Here is a 15,036-nt window from a genome sequence, read left to right as displayed (position 1 = left end):
GTGTCAGCCATGCTGCTTTGTTGTCGTCTCTTGTCTGCCGGTATCTTCTTGCAGGTAACAGTACCTCGACCAATGAGATGCGCCGGATTCTGCTCAATACGGGACGATTCCGTTTTTCAAGAGACTCAGCCGCTGTGGCTTCCCTTCCTCTTCGTCCGTCTTCACTCACCCCTTCATCCTCTCCTTGAATCCATCCTGTCACGAGCCTGTATTTTTTTTGTGCTTGCTGTTTCTCGTTTTGTCCACCAGAGGGCAGCTTGCATTGTTTACAGGTTAATCATGAAAAACAAAAATCTGCTTTCGATGCATTTTTGAGATGATTTCAGTTGCTTCTAAGAAAATGTAATTTCATGTGCTTTTATGTGTATATTTTCGCCTGTTTGGGAGTTAATGGTTCCATTTCTAAATAGTGAGATTTTATTTTGAAGGAGAGTTGGGTGGTATCCAAATTTTGATACCGTCAAACCTTCCCCACATTTTCCCGGTATACGGTATTACCGTGACTAATTAAAAATCACTTTGCAGGGCAGCGTGACATGCGCGCAGTGCAGACGGTCAATGCTCACTCTGAGCAGCACCAGTCCTGACTTGTAGCAAACCAGAATGACGAGAACTCAGTTAAAAGCCTCCACCAAGCATGGGCACCCACACGAAACGTAATTCATACCAAACGAAATTACATGCGCATTTAACGACAAACACGAAAACAGTGCACGTCAAAGGTACGATATCTGCTGATTTCACCACTTCACGCAAACCACAAAAGCTCAGTATCATATGAAAGCAGAGAGTCTGATGATGATGAAGATGTCTGCCTCCTCACTGTGCGACGGAAACTGGGCGAGCTAGCAGCCAAAGAGGAGCAGAAACACCTTTGCTGAGTCGTACAGTACGTCTTACCTTTGCTGTTTTGAGGTCAGAAGTTACATTCAGCCTGAAAACACGCTGCTAATGTCTCCTCCTATGACTCTGCATTAGTTTGACATCAATCACGAAGGTCCTGCCTGTTTCCATAAAGAGGAGGGGGTTTCTAGAGTGGGGGGAGCGCTCTTCATGCAATAACCTATCTCTGGGTTACTTCCTGCTGGATCCTCATTGGTGTTTCTATGGTGAATGTGGGCGGGTCGCTGAGCTGTTGACCGGCGTAACCACAGTTAGTTTCAGCGCTGCGTCTCACAGAGGACTCTGCTGAGCAGCCCCAAGTCTGATTTCACTCTTTTATTTGCATTTCGTCCTTTTATGAGAGCAAAGAACAGCAAGCAGAAAAAGGCTGAAAGTGTTTTCAACAGAGGAGTTTCTCCGTGTGTTTGGACGAGATGACGGTCCTCCGCCCAGATGAGCGCCTGGACACACCTGTTAAAACACCTGTAAAACTGCTCAGGTTCATTTTTTTAGCATGTAATTTTGCACAGTCACCTTTTTCTCGAGTAAAAATTCAACCAGATACATTGAACGCAGTGGACTTCATTTTTGTTATAACGATGCTACAATTATGTTAGACCACTAGAGACCTATATGCGCAGCATTTTTTTAATGATGGTAATGAAACTGATACCGTCAATATTTTTAGATACCGCGGGATACCTTATTACCGGATTACCGCCCAATCCTATTTTGAAGACCACTACTTCATACTTCCTTCCTGTGTTGTATTGCTGGGAAAAAACAAAGCCACTTGACAAAAGAATGAATGAGCCAGCGGTATTAGTGAACTGGCGGTGTATTGTCTGCTGGAACGCTGCTTGAGCTTCATGACATCAAACGAAAATAACTCTAAACTGTTAACTCAGTTCAAACTGTGCTGACCTGAACCTGACAGTAATTATTACTGCTGTAATGCACAGCATAGAAGAAGAAGAAGAAGAAGAAGAAGAAGAAGAAGAAGAAGAAGAAGAAGAAGAAGAAGAGTTCCTCAGTGAGTTCCAGAGAAGAGGACAAACATCTGAGTGCTGGACAGAAAACAGACTTTAAAAACCTGAACCTCTGCTGTAAAGTCACGTTTGTCTGAACACTTTAACAATCAGCTGTTCACGTTTGCACGAAATGAGATGACAAGTTCATTCAATTCAAAATCAACTGTTTTTAGGAGGTGTCAAGTCATTTCACTCATATTCACTCTGCATGGTGTGTGGATTGTGATAAATAAAGGAACGTCTTTCTTTCTTTCTTTCTTTCTTTCTTAGCGAATCTTCTTCAAACAGATTACAACTACGTGGTTTCTCCTGTGTGGACAGTCGAGTGTCGTCTCATACTCTCCTTCCGTGTAAATCTTTTACCACAAACTGAACAACTGAACGGTTTCACCCCGGTGTGCATGATTATGTGTTTAGACAAAGAGCTCCTGAGACTGAAACTCGCTTTACAAAACGAGCAGCTGAAAGGTTTCTCTCCAGTGTGAACTTGTAAGTGTCGGGTTAAATTTGACCTTTGTGTGAATCTTCTGCCGCAGACTGAACAACTGAAGGGTTTCTCTCCTGTGTGGATCCTCATGTGTATCTCCACATGTTTTCTCCGGAGAAAAGTTTTCTTACAAACTGAGCAGCTGAAACACTTTTCCTCTGAATGATGTCCCATGTGATTCCTTAAGGAGCTCTTTCGGGGGTATGTTCTCCCACAAACTGAGCAACTGAACGGTTTCTCTCCTGTTTGGACTCCACTGTGGTCAAAGCTTGAAGCACATTCAGAGGAGCTGACTGATGATTGTCCAGTGTTACACTTCACATCACTTACAGGTACTTCATTGTTCTGCAGAGGCTTTAAACCTGACCGAGGTCCTCTGGTCTCCTCCCAGTCACAGCTGCCATCAGTCTCAGGTCTGTCTAGATCTGAGCTCCTGGCTGGTTCTGGTCCTCCACAGTCCTCTCCATCAGCTTCTGTCTTCATGTCTTCAGCGTGTCTCTGATGAAGCTGTGAGGACTGAGGTTTCTCTTCATCCTCTTCTTCACTCTTCACAGGGACAGGAGGGACTGTGGACTTGGTGATGTCGGCCTCCTCCGGCCCTGGAAGCTGCTCTCCCTCCTGACTGCTCCACAGTTCCTCCTGTTCCTCTTTAATGTGTGGCAGCTCTGCTGGGTCCTCCTGGTCCAGACTGGGGCTCCAGTCCTGCTGCTCAGGGGGATCCTCTTCTGGACTCGCCGACAGCAGCTGGACGTCTGTGGAGGAGCATCAAACACAAACACGCCTTTTAGAAAAAGGTCATTTCCTGTTGGCTCAATATGAAGCTCACAATACAAAACCAAGAAGCTGATTGCAGACGACAGGAAGTGATGGGGAGAAGGACACGCCCCGTCACCACCAGTGGGACGATGGTGGAGAGTCAGCAGCTTCAGGTTCCTCTGGGTTCACGTCAGTGAGGACCTGACCTGGACTCACCACACCAACACCATCACAGAGACAGGATGCAGGCTGACGAGGCTCCACGTGGACTCCAGGAAACTCCGAAACGTCTCCAGATGAACCAGTGAGTGAAGCCTGATTGGCTGCATCACCACCTGATTGGACAGCTGCACCACCCTCAACCGTCAGACTCTACAGAGGGTGGTGAAAACTGTTCAGCACATCACCAGGATGGAGCTGCCGTCCATGCAGGACCTCTACACCCAGACAGCCTCTCTGCAAACATATGATGATCTCATAGAACATGAAGTACTGCTGCAGAGTGAACTACCAACAGTACATAAAGTACTTCAAATGAGCTCAAGCTGAAACATGTGCAGCAGTAAAATGCAGCAAACACATGAAAGCAGCAGGAATATTAGTCCACAGACAGCAGAGAGAAAAACTCTGACAGGAACACTTTACTGACACATGAAGTACTTTAAGTACTGCGAATAATCACATACTGTTGAGGTGAAATGAAACCGAAGTTTGAAGCCACAAAGGAGCAAAACTGAAAATTCAGCTGTGTCTAATTGTCGAAAGCAAATCTTGTCTGTGGTGTTCGATAACGATCTGCTGGAGTCAGGATTCAGAAGAGCAAAGACTTTCCTGTCGACAATCAGGAGAATTTGTTCAGATCTGCACACCAGAAGGACTGTGAGTCACAGTGGTCTGTGGTCTGTCTTCTGTTCAGTTTGGTCCAGGTTTTTCCGCCTCTGAGGCGTCCTCTCGTGTCTCTCTGAGGTCTGCAACTTCTACACCTTCAGGTCACCTTCAGGCCGCTGATCTGACCTGGTTTTCCCTTTCTACTCCTGCTTCGTGCTGATTCAGCAGGAGTGCAGCCTCAGGACACAGCCTTTTGTCTTCTCTCTGTTCGTCCCAAATAACACCGTCATGTCTCACCCGTCGACCTTTTCACCCCTCAGTAACTATGGCAACACACACAAGTCTGAGTTCAAACAGGTCACATGACTGAAGGCCGCTGTCAGACAGAAGGCCACATGAGATGAGCAGGCTGAACTTCTCAGCTCAGCCAGTCAGCTGCAGAGACACCTGCGGACAGTCACAGGAAAGTCCCTGAAAGGCCGACAGGTGCGCTGAGCAGACCGCTTTCTGGGCTCCGCGCGCCACGACTCTGCTGTGTTTACTGCAGCGTCACACTCACACAGCGACAGCTGCTGGTGACGTTACAGCTTCTCCTCAAGTCACCACACATCTGTTAGAAACTACAATACCTTTACTTCAGTCAGGTTCTGAATGCAGCACTTTCACTCAGTGGAGTATTTCCAGTGTGTATTAGTACTTTGACTGAAGTACAGAGTGTGAGTACTTGCAGCAGTTTGCAGTGAGAATAAGCAAAGAGTCAAACCTGCTCTGTGTAAGCGGACTTCAGGCTGGAAAACAGCGTCCAGTAGTTTTCGTTGTCCACAAAGTTCCTCCTCGTACTCTGCTATCGTTCTTCCAAACAGCTCCATTATCTCTTCAGCAGCCGCAGTTAGTCGCTGCTCCACAAAAGCTCTCAGCGTTTGGACTTTAGACATTTTACTGATTCCCAGCAGCTTTTCCTGCAGACACACTCCGTTAAACTGTCTGCTCTCTTCGGTCTCTGTCGAAGTGACTCCCACTCGCACCGTGAGGCCGGGCTCCGTCTACTTCCTGCTAGCAGGCTAGGCTAACTTCCTGTAGCATTGTTGGCTAACAGGAGATGAGTCTGCGGTGAATCATCCCGGAAGTTCACACAAAGTCCACTTGAACACGTTTATCCACACACACAGACTCTGCTGGGTCACTGAGACTGAATCTGATGAGAACAACGTCAAACGCGGCGGAAGCAGTTAGCATGTTAGCCACGAGAGGTCCACTGGCTTCCGGTTCCACTTCTTCCTGAAACAACTTCTTGAACTTGTATGAACGGTCGATTTATTTTGAAGACCACTACTTCCTACTTCCTGTCTGTGTTGCCTTTGACGGGGACAAAAAAGCAACTTGACGACGGAATGACTGAGCTTGCGGTCAAACGGTCAGGATTTAAGGTAAAACAAAGGAAAATAAGGCAAGAAAAATATGGCTGAGTGTTTTCTAGCAGAGCCCGAGGAGGCACAGGGTGCGTGCGCGTTCCTCTTATGGTCATTACTTGATTATCTGACGATTTGTGTCGGAAAAATATGTGAACTCTGTTGCCCACTGATTTGGTGAATTGGCGGTATATTGCGTAGTCTGAGGCTGAGCTGTTTGAGAAAGTGCTTTGATTATTTACCATTTATTCCAGACAGAAGTGGAAACAGAAATGTGATTGCTTTGTTTTTCTGTTTTGTCAGTTCTCACGTTGATTTAGTGAGCGAGCGTTTTACTGCAAAATGAAACCTTCATTCAACAGGAAACCTGCCTGGACGTCGACTCAGTGAAGCAACGTGTCGTGCGTCCAGCTGAACAGCCGACAGCAGATCAGGACGGTCACACGCTTCACGTGAAGACTGGAAGGAAGGGGAACTGCGAGCTTCAGGGCATCAAAAGAAAACAACTCTCAAAATCTGAGTGCTGGACAGAAAACAGACTTTAAAAACCTGAACCTCTGCTTTAAAGACACGTTTGTCTGAACACTTTAACAATCAGCTGTTCACGTTTGCACGAAATGAGACGAGTTTATTCAATTCAAAATCAACCGTTTTTAGGAGGTGTCAAGTCATTTCACTCAGAAATTACATTTCAAACCCACAAACGTTGATCGTCGCGCTGTACAGGTGAAATAAAACACAATTTTGACCAATTTTAAATTGATTACATTTAATACCAAGAAGCACGGCTACTGACAAACTGTAGAGACTCAAATACAACCAGAATGAAAAAGACTTGTTTTCATTTATTTCTGAGCACAGCACACTTGTCATGTTTGATATGATGAGGTGAAGCATGCCGTGTACAGTTTACCCCCCCGTAACTCTGCATGGTGTGTGGATTGTGATAAATAAAGGAACGTCTTTCTTTCTTTCTTTCTTTCTTTCTTTCTTTCTTAGCGAATCTTCTTCAAACAGATTACAACTACGTGGTTTCTCCTGTGTGGACAGTCGAGTGTCGTCTCATACTCTCCTTCCGTGTAAATCTTTTACCACAAACTGAACAACTGAACGGTTTCACCCCGGTGTGCATGATTATGTGTTTAGACAAAGAGCTCCTGAGACTGAAACTCGCTTTACAAACCGAGCAGCTGAAAGGTTTCTCTCCGGTGTGAACTCGTAAGTGTCGGGTTAAATTTGACCTTTGAGTGAATCTTCTGCCGCAGACTGAACAACTGAAGGGTTTCTCTCCTGTGTGGATCCTCATGTGCCTCAGAACATGGACTCTCTGCTGAAAAGTCTTTTTACAAACTGAGCAGCTGAAACATCTTCCCTCTGAATGAAGTCTCATGTGAGACGTTAAGGAGTTCTTCAGGTTGTATCTTTTACCACAAATTGGGCAACATAATGGTTTCAGCTCTGTTTGGATTCCAATGTTTTTCTGCAGATGTTCCTTGTGGTCAAAGCTTGAAGCGCATTCAGAGGAGCTGACTGATGTTTGTCCGGTGTTACACTTCACATCACTTCCAGGTATTTCATTGTTCTGCAGAGGCTTTAAACCTGACTGAGGTCCTCTGGTCTCCTCCCAGTCACAGCTGTCATCAGTCTCAGGTCTGTCTGGATCTGAGCTCCTGGCTGCTTCTGGTCCTCCACAGTCCTCTCCACCAGCTTCTGTCTCCATGTCTTCAGCGTGTCTCTGATGAAGCTGTGAGGACTGAGGTTTCTCTTCATCCTCTTCTTCACTCTTCACAGGGACAGGAGGGACTGTGGACTTGGTGATGTCGGCCTCCTCCGGCCCTGGAAGCTGCTCTCCCTCCTGACTGCTCCACAGTTCCTCCTGTTCCTCTTTAATGTGTGGCAGCTCTGCTGGGTCCTCCTGGTCCAGACGGGGGCTCCAGTCCTGCTGCTCAGGGGGATCCTCTTCTGGACTCGCCGACAGCAGCTGGACGTCTGTGGAGGAGCATCAAACACAAACACACCTTTTAGAAAACGCTCATTTCCTGCTAGCGTTGAAACCACTGACACCTCTGCTTCCTCAAAGGCAGAACAAGCAGCTCTTTCCTAATCAAGGAGTGGACTCACGTCAAAAGAATCGCTCTCAAATATTAAAGTTATGACCCACCAGAAGGTCCAGGACAGTTGAATGAAACTGAATTAAAACACATTTCTGACCGCGGCTGATAAATGTCTGATTTCCTGGACTGATCATCAATTTAAAGAATGTCCTCAAACCCAACTGAGCTCAGCTCGTTAAACATGAAGTTAGCCTGTTAGCACCAAAGCTAGCTAGCCTGCTTTGGTGCTAACTGGCTAACTAGCTACCCTTTTCTGTCAGGAAGCAGCGACGACAAACCCTGACAGACTGAGTTTGGACTAAATACACAAACTCAACAATTGACCATGATGTCAAACTGTGAGACGCAGAGAAAAGAGTCAAACCTGCTCTGTGTAAGCGGACTTCAGGCTGGAAAACAGCGTCCAGTAGTTTTCGTTGTCCACAAAGTTCCTCCTCGTACTCTGCTATCGTTCTTCCAAACAGCTCCATTATCTCTTCAGCAGCCGCAGTTAGTCGCTGCTCCACAAAAGCTCTCAGCGTTTGGACTTTAGACATTTTACTGATTCCCAGCAGCTTTTCCTGCAGACACACTCCGTTAAACACTGTCTGCTCTCTCTGATGCGCGCTGTGCTGATAAATTACATCACGTTCGCCTCCGTCTGTTTCCAGCTAGCAAGCTAAGTTAGCTTCATTAGCTTCGTAGGACAGCAGCAGATCATTCAGATGGAAAACATCTTCAAACAAACGGGACAGCAGAGTCTATTCAGACAGCTCTGTCTGGACATTTGGGCTCCGTGAAAAATACACTTCGCTCTCTATCAAAGCTACTCCGACTCGGACTGTGAGGCCGGGCTCCGTCTACTTCCTGCTAGCAGGCTGGGCTAACTTCCCGTAGCATCGTTGACTAAAAGGAGATGAGTCTGCGGTGAATCACCCCGGAAGTTCACACAAGACAAGTTCAACAAGTTTATCCACACACAGAGACTCTGCTTGGTCACTGCGACTGAATCTGATGAGAACAACGTGACAGGGAAAGGAGGCAGTTAGCATGTTAGCCACGAGAGGTGCACTGGCTTCCGTTTCACTTCTTCTTTGAAGTTTTACGGCAGATGCCATCTACGCTGTGGCATTACTGCCACCTTCAGGTTTTATTCTGCATCTTTATCCTTTGTCAGTGGAGACTCTGAAGGGTCCTCTGCAGTGTCCATTCGTATCGTCCTTCGGTTCCTCTTGCTCATTGTCCCCACAGTGTAAAGTATTTTTAAGGTTGCTCTGTTTTCTCTCTCCATGTGAGATTTCTTGTTTTCATGTTTAAGTTACCTTTGAACGCTTTCTTGTTTCCCTGGACACTTGAATGTGCTGGACTCACCTGGTTCTTTGTGGGTCTTTCTGTCAAAATAAAAATGACCAAACTTTTATTTACGGCCTGTGTCTCTTTGTTCAGAACTGCAAATGCTGCAAATACCCAACTGTCCTATGAAGCTAATGAAGCTAACTTAGCTTGCTAGCTGGAAATAGACTCGTAACCATTTGATTTAATTAATGGTAATCGAAGTTTATTGTCCCACTTACATTGAACAATAAATTTACATTTACAGTGCATTTACACTACAGGTCCCAGAGTGCACTGCTGCAAGACACATCCTGTCCCAGAGGTAAAAGGTCTACTTCTTGTCTCTTTGTGTTTTCAGGTTCTCTCTTCGGCAGAGTGGAGGATGGCGGCGACGTTGTCCTTCGCTTCCTGCAGCAACGCCGACGCTCTCATCTGAGTCTGCAGCACAAAACACAGAGACAACCAATGACGAGCTTCACTGGACACGCTCTGAACCAGTAAGCCACCAGCGTTAACATTATTGTTGGATTATTCGACAGCGTTGTTGCTTACGGCCTTCTTGAAGTCCTCGTCCGTGACGTCTTTGAGGTTGATGACGACGTTGAAGTACGCGCCAAAAACAGCCGTCTCCAGAGCCTTCGCTGCCACCTGAAACCATGTGCACATCTTCAGTCAATGTCTCAATTAATGAGATCAACACAACTTTATCTGGACATTGTTTTTTTTCCAGCTTGGCCCTACTTCCACATCTCCAAGTTACCCAGGCTGCGCACGCTCTAGTAGTGGTATTCGCCTTGTGTCGCATTGGGTGAGCTCAAAATCAATAATTGGCATCATAACATCAAACTGTCCGCTGGATGTGGACTCTGGTTTCATCCTGTGTTCTGGTCTGCAGGTCTCAGGGATGTCCAGGATCCCAGCCTGGACTGTCCCACCGCCCCCCAAGCCTTCACACTGCAGCTTTCCCAGCCTGCTGACAGCAACACTGCACTGTCCCGACACTACAGAGCCAATCATGGTCAGCCTGTCATGTCAGCCACTTCTCCAGCCTTCATCCTGTCTTTGTTCAATAACAGCAGTGAATCTGAATGAGTGTGTTTGTGTCACCTGAGCGTCGGACTTGCAGGCCACATTTCCATAGACGACCATTTCTCTGAGAGGCGGCCAGAGGACGCTGATCCTTTCAGCCAGTGCCAGCGGGACGCCCACCGCTCGCCGCAGACCCTCCTGCATCGCGGCCTGTCGCCTGACAGACAAACATCAGATATAAAACAATGACAGGGCACTTCTGACTGCACTTTAATACTCACATACTTTTACTTCAGGAAAGGATCTGAGCACTTCTTCCAGCACAAAGGTCACATTTTGAACATCTACTGCAAAATGTACTCTGCAAAATGAATTTCTAATTAGCAGGTTTGGAGCCTCCTGGTGGCCATAAAGCGTATTTTCAGTGTGTAGTAAAACGTGAGTCGATGACACTGAACAATCCCGGAGCATTAAAGTCTGATTATGATTTCAAAGATCACCTTTTTATTTCATCTGCAGTGTTCTTTGGCATTTTCAGCGCCGCCTGAAACAGAAGAGTTTTAAACTTCACAAAGTGAAGACAGTTCATCCGAAAAGGTACAGAACCGTGACCACACGGTGCGGCCGAGGCCTCGCAGCCCTCCTCACCATGTAGCTGTTGAAGGCGGACGAATCGGCGTCCGCCATGAGCAGCAACTCGTTGGTGGCCCGATGAAATGGGGGAATCAGCCTCCTCATCACGCCGTCCAGGCTCTCAAACTGCCTCTTCCCATACGTCATCTGACCCACCATGGCGCCCAACGCCGCCCCCTGCAGCACAAACAGCTCATCATAGACATCTTCAAATGTGGAAATAATCCACTTCCTGAAAAACAGACAATTGTTTGTACCAGAGCGCCGACGACGGCAGAAACTGATCCACCACCGGGAGCCGGCGTCCGAGCTCCGACGCTCTGAACAAACTGCCGCAGAGACAGAGACGCCAGCTGGTCGTCCTCCTGTGACCTGACCATGTACCTACACAGGTAGAAGAACTTCTTTACACCTGCTGATGTCGCTACCAGGACCAGACAAACTGGTGATATGTTCAGAAAATAAAAACAGTCGACTGTCTCAGGTCCAGCCATGTTTGATGTTCACACTCACTCTATGATTCTCTCCTTTGGGTTGAACGCACCGAGAGAGTCGAGGCCGAGTTTACTGATCACCTGATGACACACAAAAAAAAGACGTCACACTTCTGTCGCTTCAAACTGCCGTAACGTTTTGCCTTTCCAGAGACTGACCAGCCGGACTTTGTGCTCCTCTTCCACGATGAACAGCTGGTCTCTGTGGATGTAGAAGTCAGCGGACTCCAGCAGCGCCTTCAGAGGGATCAGACCGACGATCTGAGAGCCAACCACTGGCAGCTTCAGGTCCTGAACAGAAACAGTAAGAGATTCAGTGATCACTCGTGGTTTTACAGCAGGCGACACTCTGAGCGTGAAAACCACTTTTCGTGCTGTCATTTGAAGTGTCAGTGTGGTGACCTCTGACCTTGGCATCCCTCCGGATCTCCTCATACACAGTGTGGAGGGGAGTCAGCTCGTAGTCCAGGATGTTGGTGGACACCTGAGCAATGTTGGCCTCATCCAGGTACCAGCCCATCCCCTGCACCTTCTGCAGCAGCCCGGGCTGCTCCAGACACAACGAGAGGTCATGCTGAGTCCACCTAAGGACGGACTGGACGGCTCCCACGTCCTTGTTTCACTAGTTTCTCTCTGCTTTCTGAACTCCAAATATGGCTCCCAGCCTTTAAACACTGCTGTTTACAAATCACTATAGACCAAAACACGTGACTCTATCCTGTAAATATGGAAAGAATTAAAACTGAAGACACAAGCTGACACCCCAACACTCAGACTCCCAGCATGCACCTGGTCTTTCCCTCGGCCCTGCTCCCTGATGTCCAGAGCGATGCGATGTGCCTGCTCCTTGGTGCTGATCAGGTTCACGTTGTAGGCGATGAGGAACTTGCGAGCGCCGGTTACCGTGGCACCCCATGAGGGTACAAACTCCGCAGGGCCGAAGTCAGGTGACCACTCCTCACGCTTCAGCTGGAGGACAGAGAAAAACAAGAACGCTAAGCCTGAAAATCAGAATCTAGATTTTTTGGTTTCCCTCAAACTTCCTCCTCCAGCAGGTCCTCCTTTCCTACGTTTCCCACAATGCCTTGTGACAAGTCTACACTCTTTCCTCTACCCTGTTCAGATGATTAAATGATAGGTCAGTTTATCAAGAGGAGGAAGTTGTGAACAAACAAGCAGCGGCTGATGTGAAGGCCTCTGATTGGCTGTGGGTGTCTCACCTTCTCAGGTAAAGCCTCGTACTCGCCGGCCCGGACAGACGGAAGACTTCTTCTTGTTTCTTTTTGTGCTGCTTCTCCATAAAGATACACTGAGGATGAAAGAAAGCGATTATTAGCCATGCGAATGCAGCTCTATGTGATGTCACTTCCTGTTGCTGGTGATGACATCGGGCTCCTTCGTCACCCTTTTGTGTGTTTATTGTTCGTTTGTGTGTTATGAAATTAAGAAGTCTCACCGGGGACGTGCAGCATTTCTGCCAGTTTGCGTCCGAACACGTTGGCACAGGTGACGCAGTCGTCCATGGAGACGTTCTGGACAGGAATGAAGGGACACACATCCAGAGCGCCGGTCCGAGGATGCTCACCTGGACAGGTAACAAACACACATCAGGTATTTTCCGATGTTACACTTCCTGGTCTGTTGCCACGGGACGCCGCTGACCTGAGTGTTTGCTCATGTCGATGAGGCTGAAGGCCTGCCGGGCGGCATTCAGCGCCCCCTCCACCACCGCCTCCGGAGAGCCCACAAAGGTGTAGACAGTCCGGTTGGTGGAGGCGCCGGGGTCGACATCCAGCAGGCTGCAGCCGGGGGAACTGGAGATGGCGGCCGCGATGGCATCGATCACCTGGAAGCGAGAAGGATGCAGATAAATTCTGCTTCACAGAAAGCTGACCCTGACCCTGACCCTGACCCTGACCCTGACCCTGACCACAGAACGTTCAGTGACCTGAAAACTTGTTTCTGTGACTCAAGTGAAATTGTCCTTCTCTGAGCTGGAACGAGTCCCAGCAGACACATGAACATGGCCCACAACACAAACTCCAAAACTTTTTGAACACGACGACAGTCAGCTGGAAATCTGAAGATTTCTGCTTTGGCCAAAGGTCATAGGTCACCTTCAGAGGCCTGACAGTCAAAGCTCTTCATCTGCTCGTCACGTTTTGTGGTTTCAATCATTGAGCTTCAAAGTTCATCCAGCTGGAGGTTCACTGACGAGCGTTTTATCTCTGATCACCACACTTCATTCAACATCTGCTTCTGCCTTTTTTTTTTACAATCAACACACACACACACAAACGTCAAAACTGCTTCATCATGCACTCACACGCTGTTATGCAGATATTTAATGATCATCACTTCATCTCTGCTGAGCTAAACTATTGTTCTGCTTTGAAATGTTAATGAGCCGTTTTCTAAGTTATTAATTCAGAAACTTCCAGACTGAAATATTGAAATTTAAATGTCCAACCTCTTTGTTTCGACCCTCCGAGAAGTTGGGGACACACTCCACCAGCTGAGCCATGGCGTCTGCAGACTGAATGAGCCGAGGTCAGACTTGGTCTGCAGGTCCAGCTTCAGCCCCCAAAATCCCCACAGCCCCCCACATGCTCCTCTGAGAGGAGGGGCGGTTCAATCATTAACAGCTCTGTATGTGGGTCAGCTGACAATCATTACCACAGCGACTCCTCTGCACACACATGTTCAGACTGCTAGCGCCCCCTACAGCCCTTCACCACAGCTGAGGTGTTTGGTCCAATCATAAACGTGTTGGACACATGAACACGTTGACCTCAGAGGATCACTGAAGATGATGTTTTCTCCTGGTCGACCACCAGGGGGCAGCAGCAAGAACGCTTCAGCTTTCTTTTTCCCGTGTGTTTTCAAAGCCTCTAAATTTTCCTGTTATGAACCTACAGCAAACAGCAAAGACACAAGACAACAAATCCAGGAGACGGCGTGTTTTCCAGCCAGACCTTCTGACCTTTCTGACCTCTGAATCAACAGTGAGGCGGACTGATTGTTTTTCCCTCTGAGCCAATCAGCTGGCGGACATCCAGCGGATTAATGGTTCACTGCGTGCTGGAGTTTCAAGTCACTGATTCACTGTTTCCTGAAGTGTTTCACAGACTGCAGAACAAACAGCTGCCATGACGGATCCAGACGAACCACACTCACACTGTAACTGTTCACTTCTCCAATCAAAACTGCTTCTCTTCCATACTTTGAATAGAATTCATGTTTTCAGTCGAGTTTTAAAACTTCTGTCTTCATCTGACGCTGTCTGTCAGACCCTGACCTTTGACCTTTGGCCTCCTAAAAAAGCTTTTCGACGCCTGAGGATCAATAGATGATCACAAACACCACGAGGGGGACAGAGAGTGTTTCACATTTCAATAATCAGAGAAGAAAAACTTCTTCTCGTCTCTCTGTCTGCGGCTTTGGACACATCAACAAGACAGCAATGAGTGACGCTGAGCAGCAAAACCATTCAACCACCAATCAGCACCGCCGATTACTGGTTCAATGGTGGGAGGATAAGCGTTGAAACAGTTAGCTCAAACTAACGGATTAACAGTCTAAACTGAGTCATGGATAAATTTAATTCGTGAGCTTAGCTCAAAGCAAATTGCTCATTTAAATGGCAAAGATGAAGTCGATTCAATAAGAGGTTGAAAGCTGCAGCTTTGACGTACAGATACGTCACATTTACGACTTTTACACACTTTCAGGACATAATGAATACAGGCACAGTTGACCTCATTGATTTCTTATTGATTTTTTGAACTCCCTCTTCATTCTTGCTCTTGCTGGATCAATAAAGTTGGATCTTATCTCGTCGCTCTGGTTCTTCAGACCTGATGATCGATTATAATTTTCAAATCAAATGAAGACTAATAAGACTTCACTGTTGCCAGTAGACATTCACTCGCTGACATGGGGGTGGTTTCCCCTCCCGTCAGTCAAACCTTGAAGCTTTATTGACACAGAATAAAATGAACACAAATACAAACTCGTCCGTGTGAGCCGTGTTTTGTTTTTGCAGCTGGAGTCAGAGGA

The 15,036-nt window shown here is 47.3% G+C and overlaps 4 protein-coding genes across 4 annotated transcripts in view; 1 reads left to right on the top strand and 3 right to left on the bottom strand.

Annotated features, from left to right (window-relative positions):
• LOC139351966 (zinc finger protein 260-like) overlaps positions 1-15,036 on the top strand; it is a 189,889-nt gene that overhangs the window by 21,508 nt on the left and 153,345 nt on the right. The window lies entirely within an intron of this gene.
• Positions 1,707-5,248, bottom strand: LOC139327967 (zinc finger protein 771-like). The gene is made up of 2 exons (XM_070958051.1): positions 4,748-5,248; positions 1,707-3,152 (listed from the first exon to the last, which is right to left on the bottom strand). Exons 1-2 carry the CDS (start codon positions 4,917-4,919, stop codon positions 2,209-2,211), a joined length of 1,116 nt encoding a protein of 371 aa, XP_070814152.1. The 5' UTR covers positions 4,920-5,248; the 3' UTR covers positions 1,707-2,208.
• Positions 6,056-8,606, bottom strand: LOC139327965 (zinc finger protein 771-like). Its single transcript, XM_070958050.1, has 2 exons — positions 7,872-8,606; positions 6,056-7,382 (listed from the first exon to the last, which is right to left on the bottom strand). Exons 1-2 carry the CDS (start codon positions 8,041-8,043, stop codon positions 6,418-6,420), a joined length of 1,137 nt encoding a protein of 378 aa, XP_070814151.1. The 5' UTR covers positions 8,044-8,606; the 3' UTR covers positions 6,056-6,417.
• On the bottom strand, positions 9,077-12,819 carry ftcd (formimidoyltransferase cyclodeaminase). Its single transcript, XM_070958053.1, has 13 exons — positions 12,640-12,819; positions 12,434-12,562; positions 12,198-12,286; positions 11,767-11,946; positions 11,387-11,524; positions 11,137-11,268; positions 10,997-11,058; positions 10,741-10,867; positions 10,499-10,660; positions 10,351-10,394; positions 9,929-10,067; positions 9,374-9,469; positions 9,077-9,259 (listed from the first exon to the last, which is right to left on the bottom strand). Exons 1-13 carry the CDS (start codon positions 12,653-12,655, stop codon positions 9,176-9,178), a joined length of 1,398 nt encoding a protein of 465 aa, XP_070814154.1. The 5' UTR covers positions 12,656-12,819; the 3' UTR covers positions 9,077-9,175.

This window comes from Chaetodon trifascialis, chromosome 24 (assembly GCF_039877785.1).
Source record: "Chaetodon trifascialis isolate fChaTrf1 chromosome 24, fChaTrf1.hap1, whole genome shotgun sequence".
In the NCBI taxonomy this organism is placed as follows: domain Eukaryota; kingdom Metazoa; phylum Chordata; class Actinopteri; order Chaetodontiformes; family Chaetodontidae; genus Chaetodon; species Chaetodon trifascialis.
The sequence above is the reverse complement of the archived record's forward strand: the minus strand, read 5'-3'. Positions and strand labels throughout refer to the sequence as shown.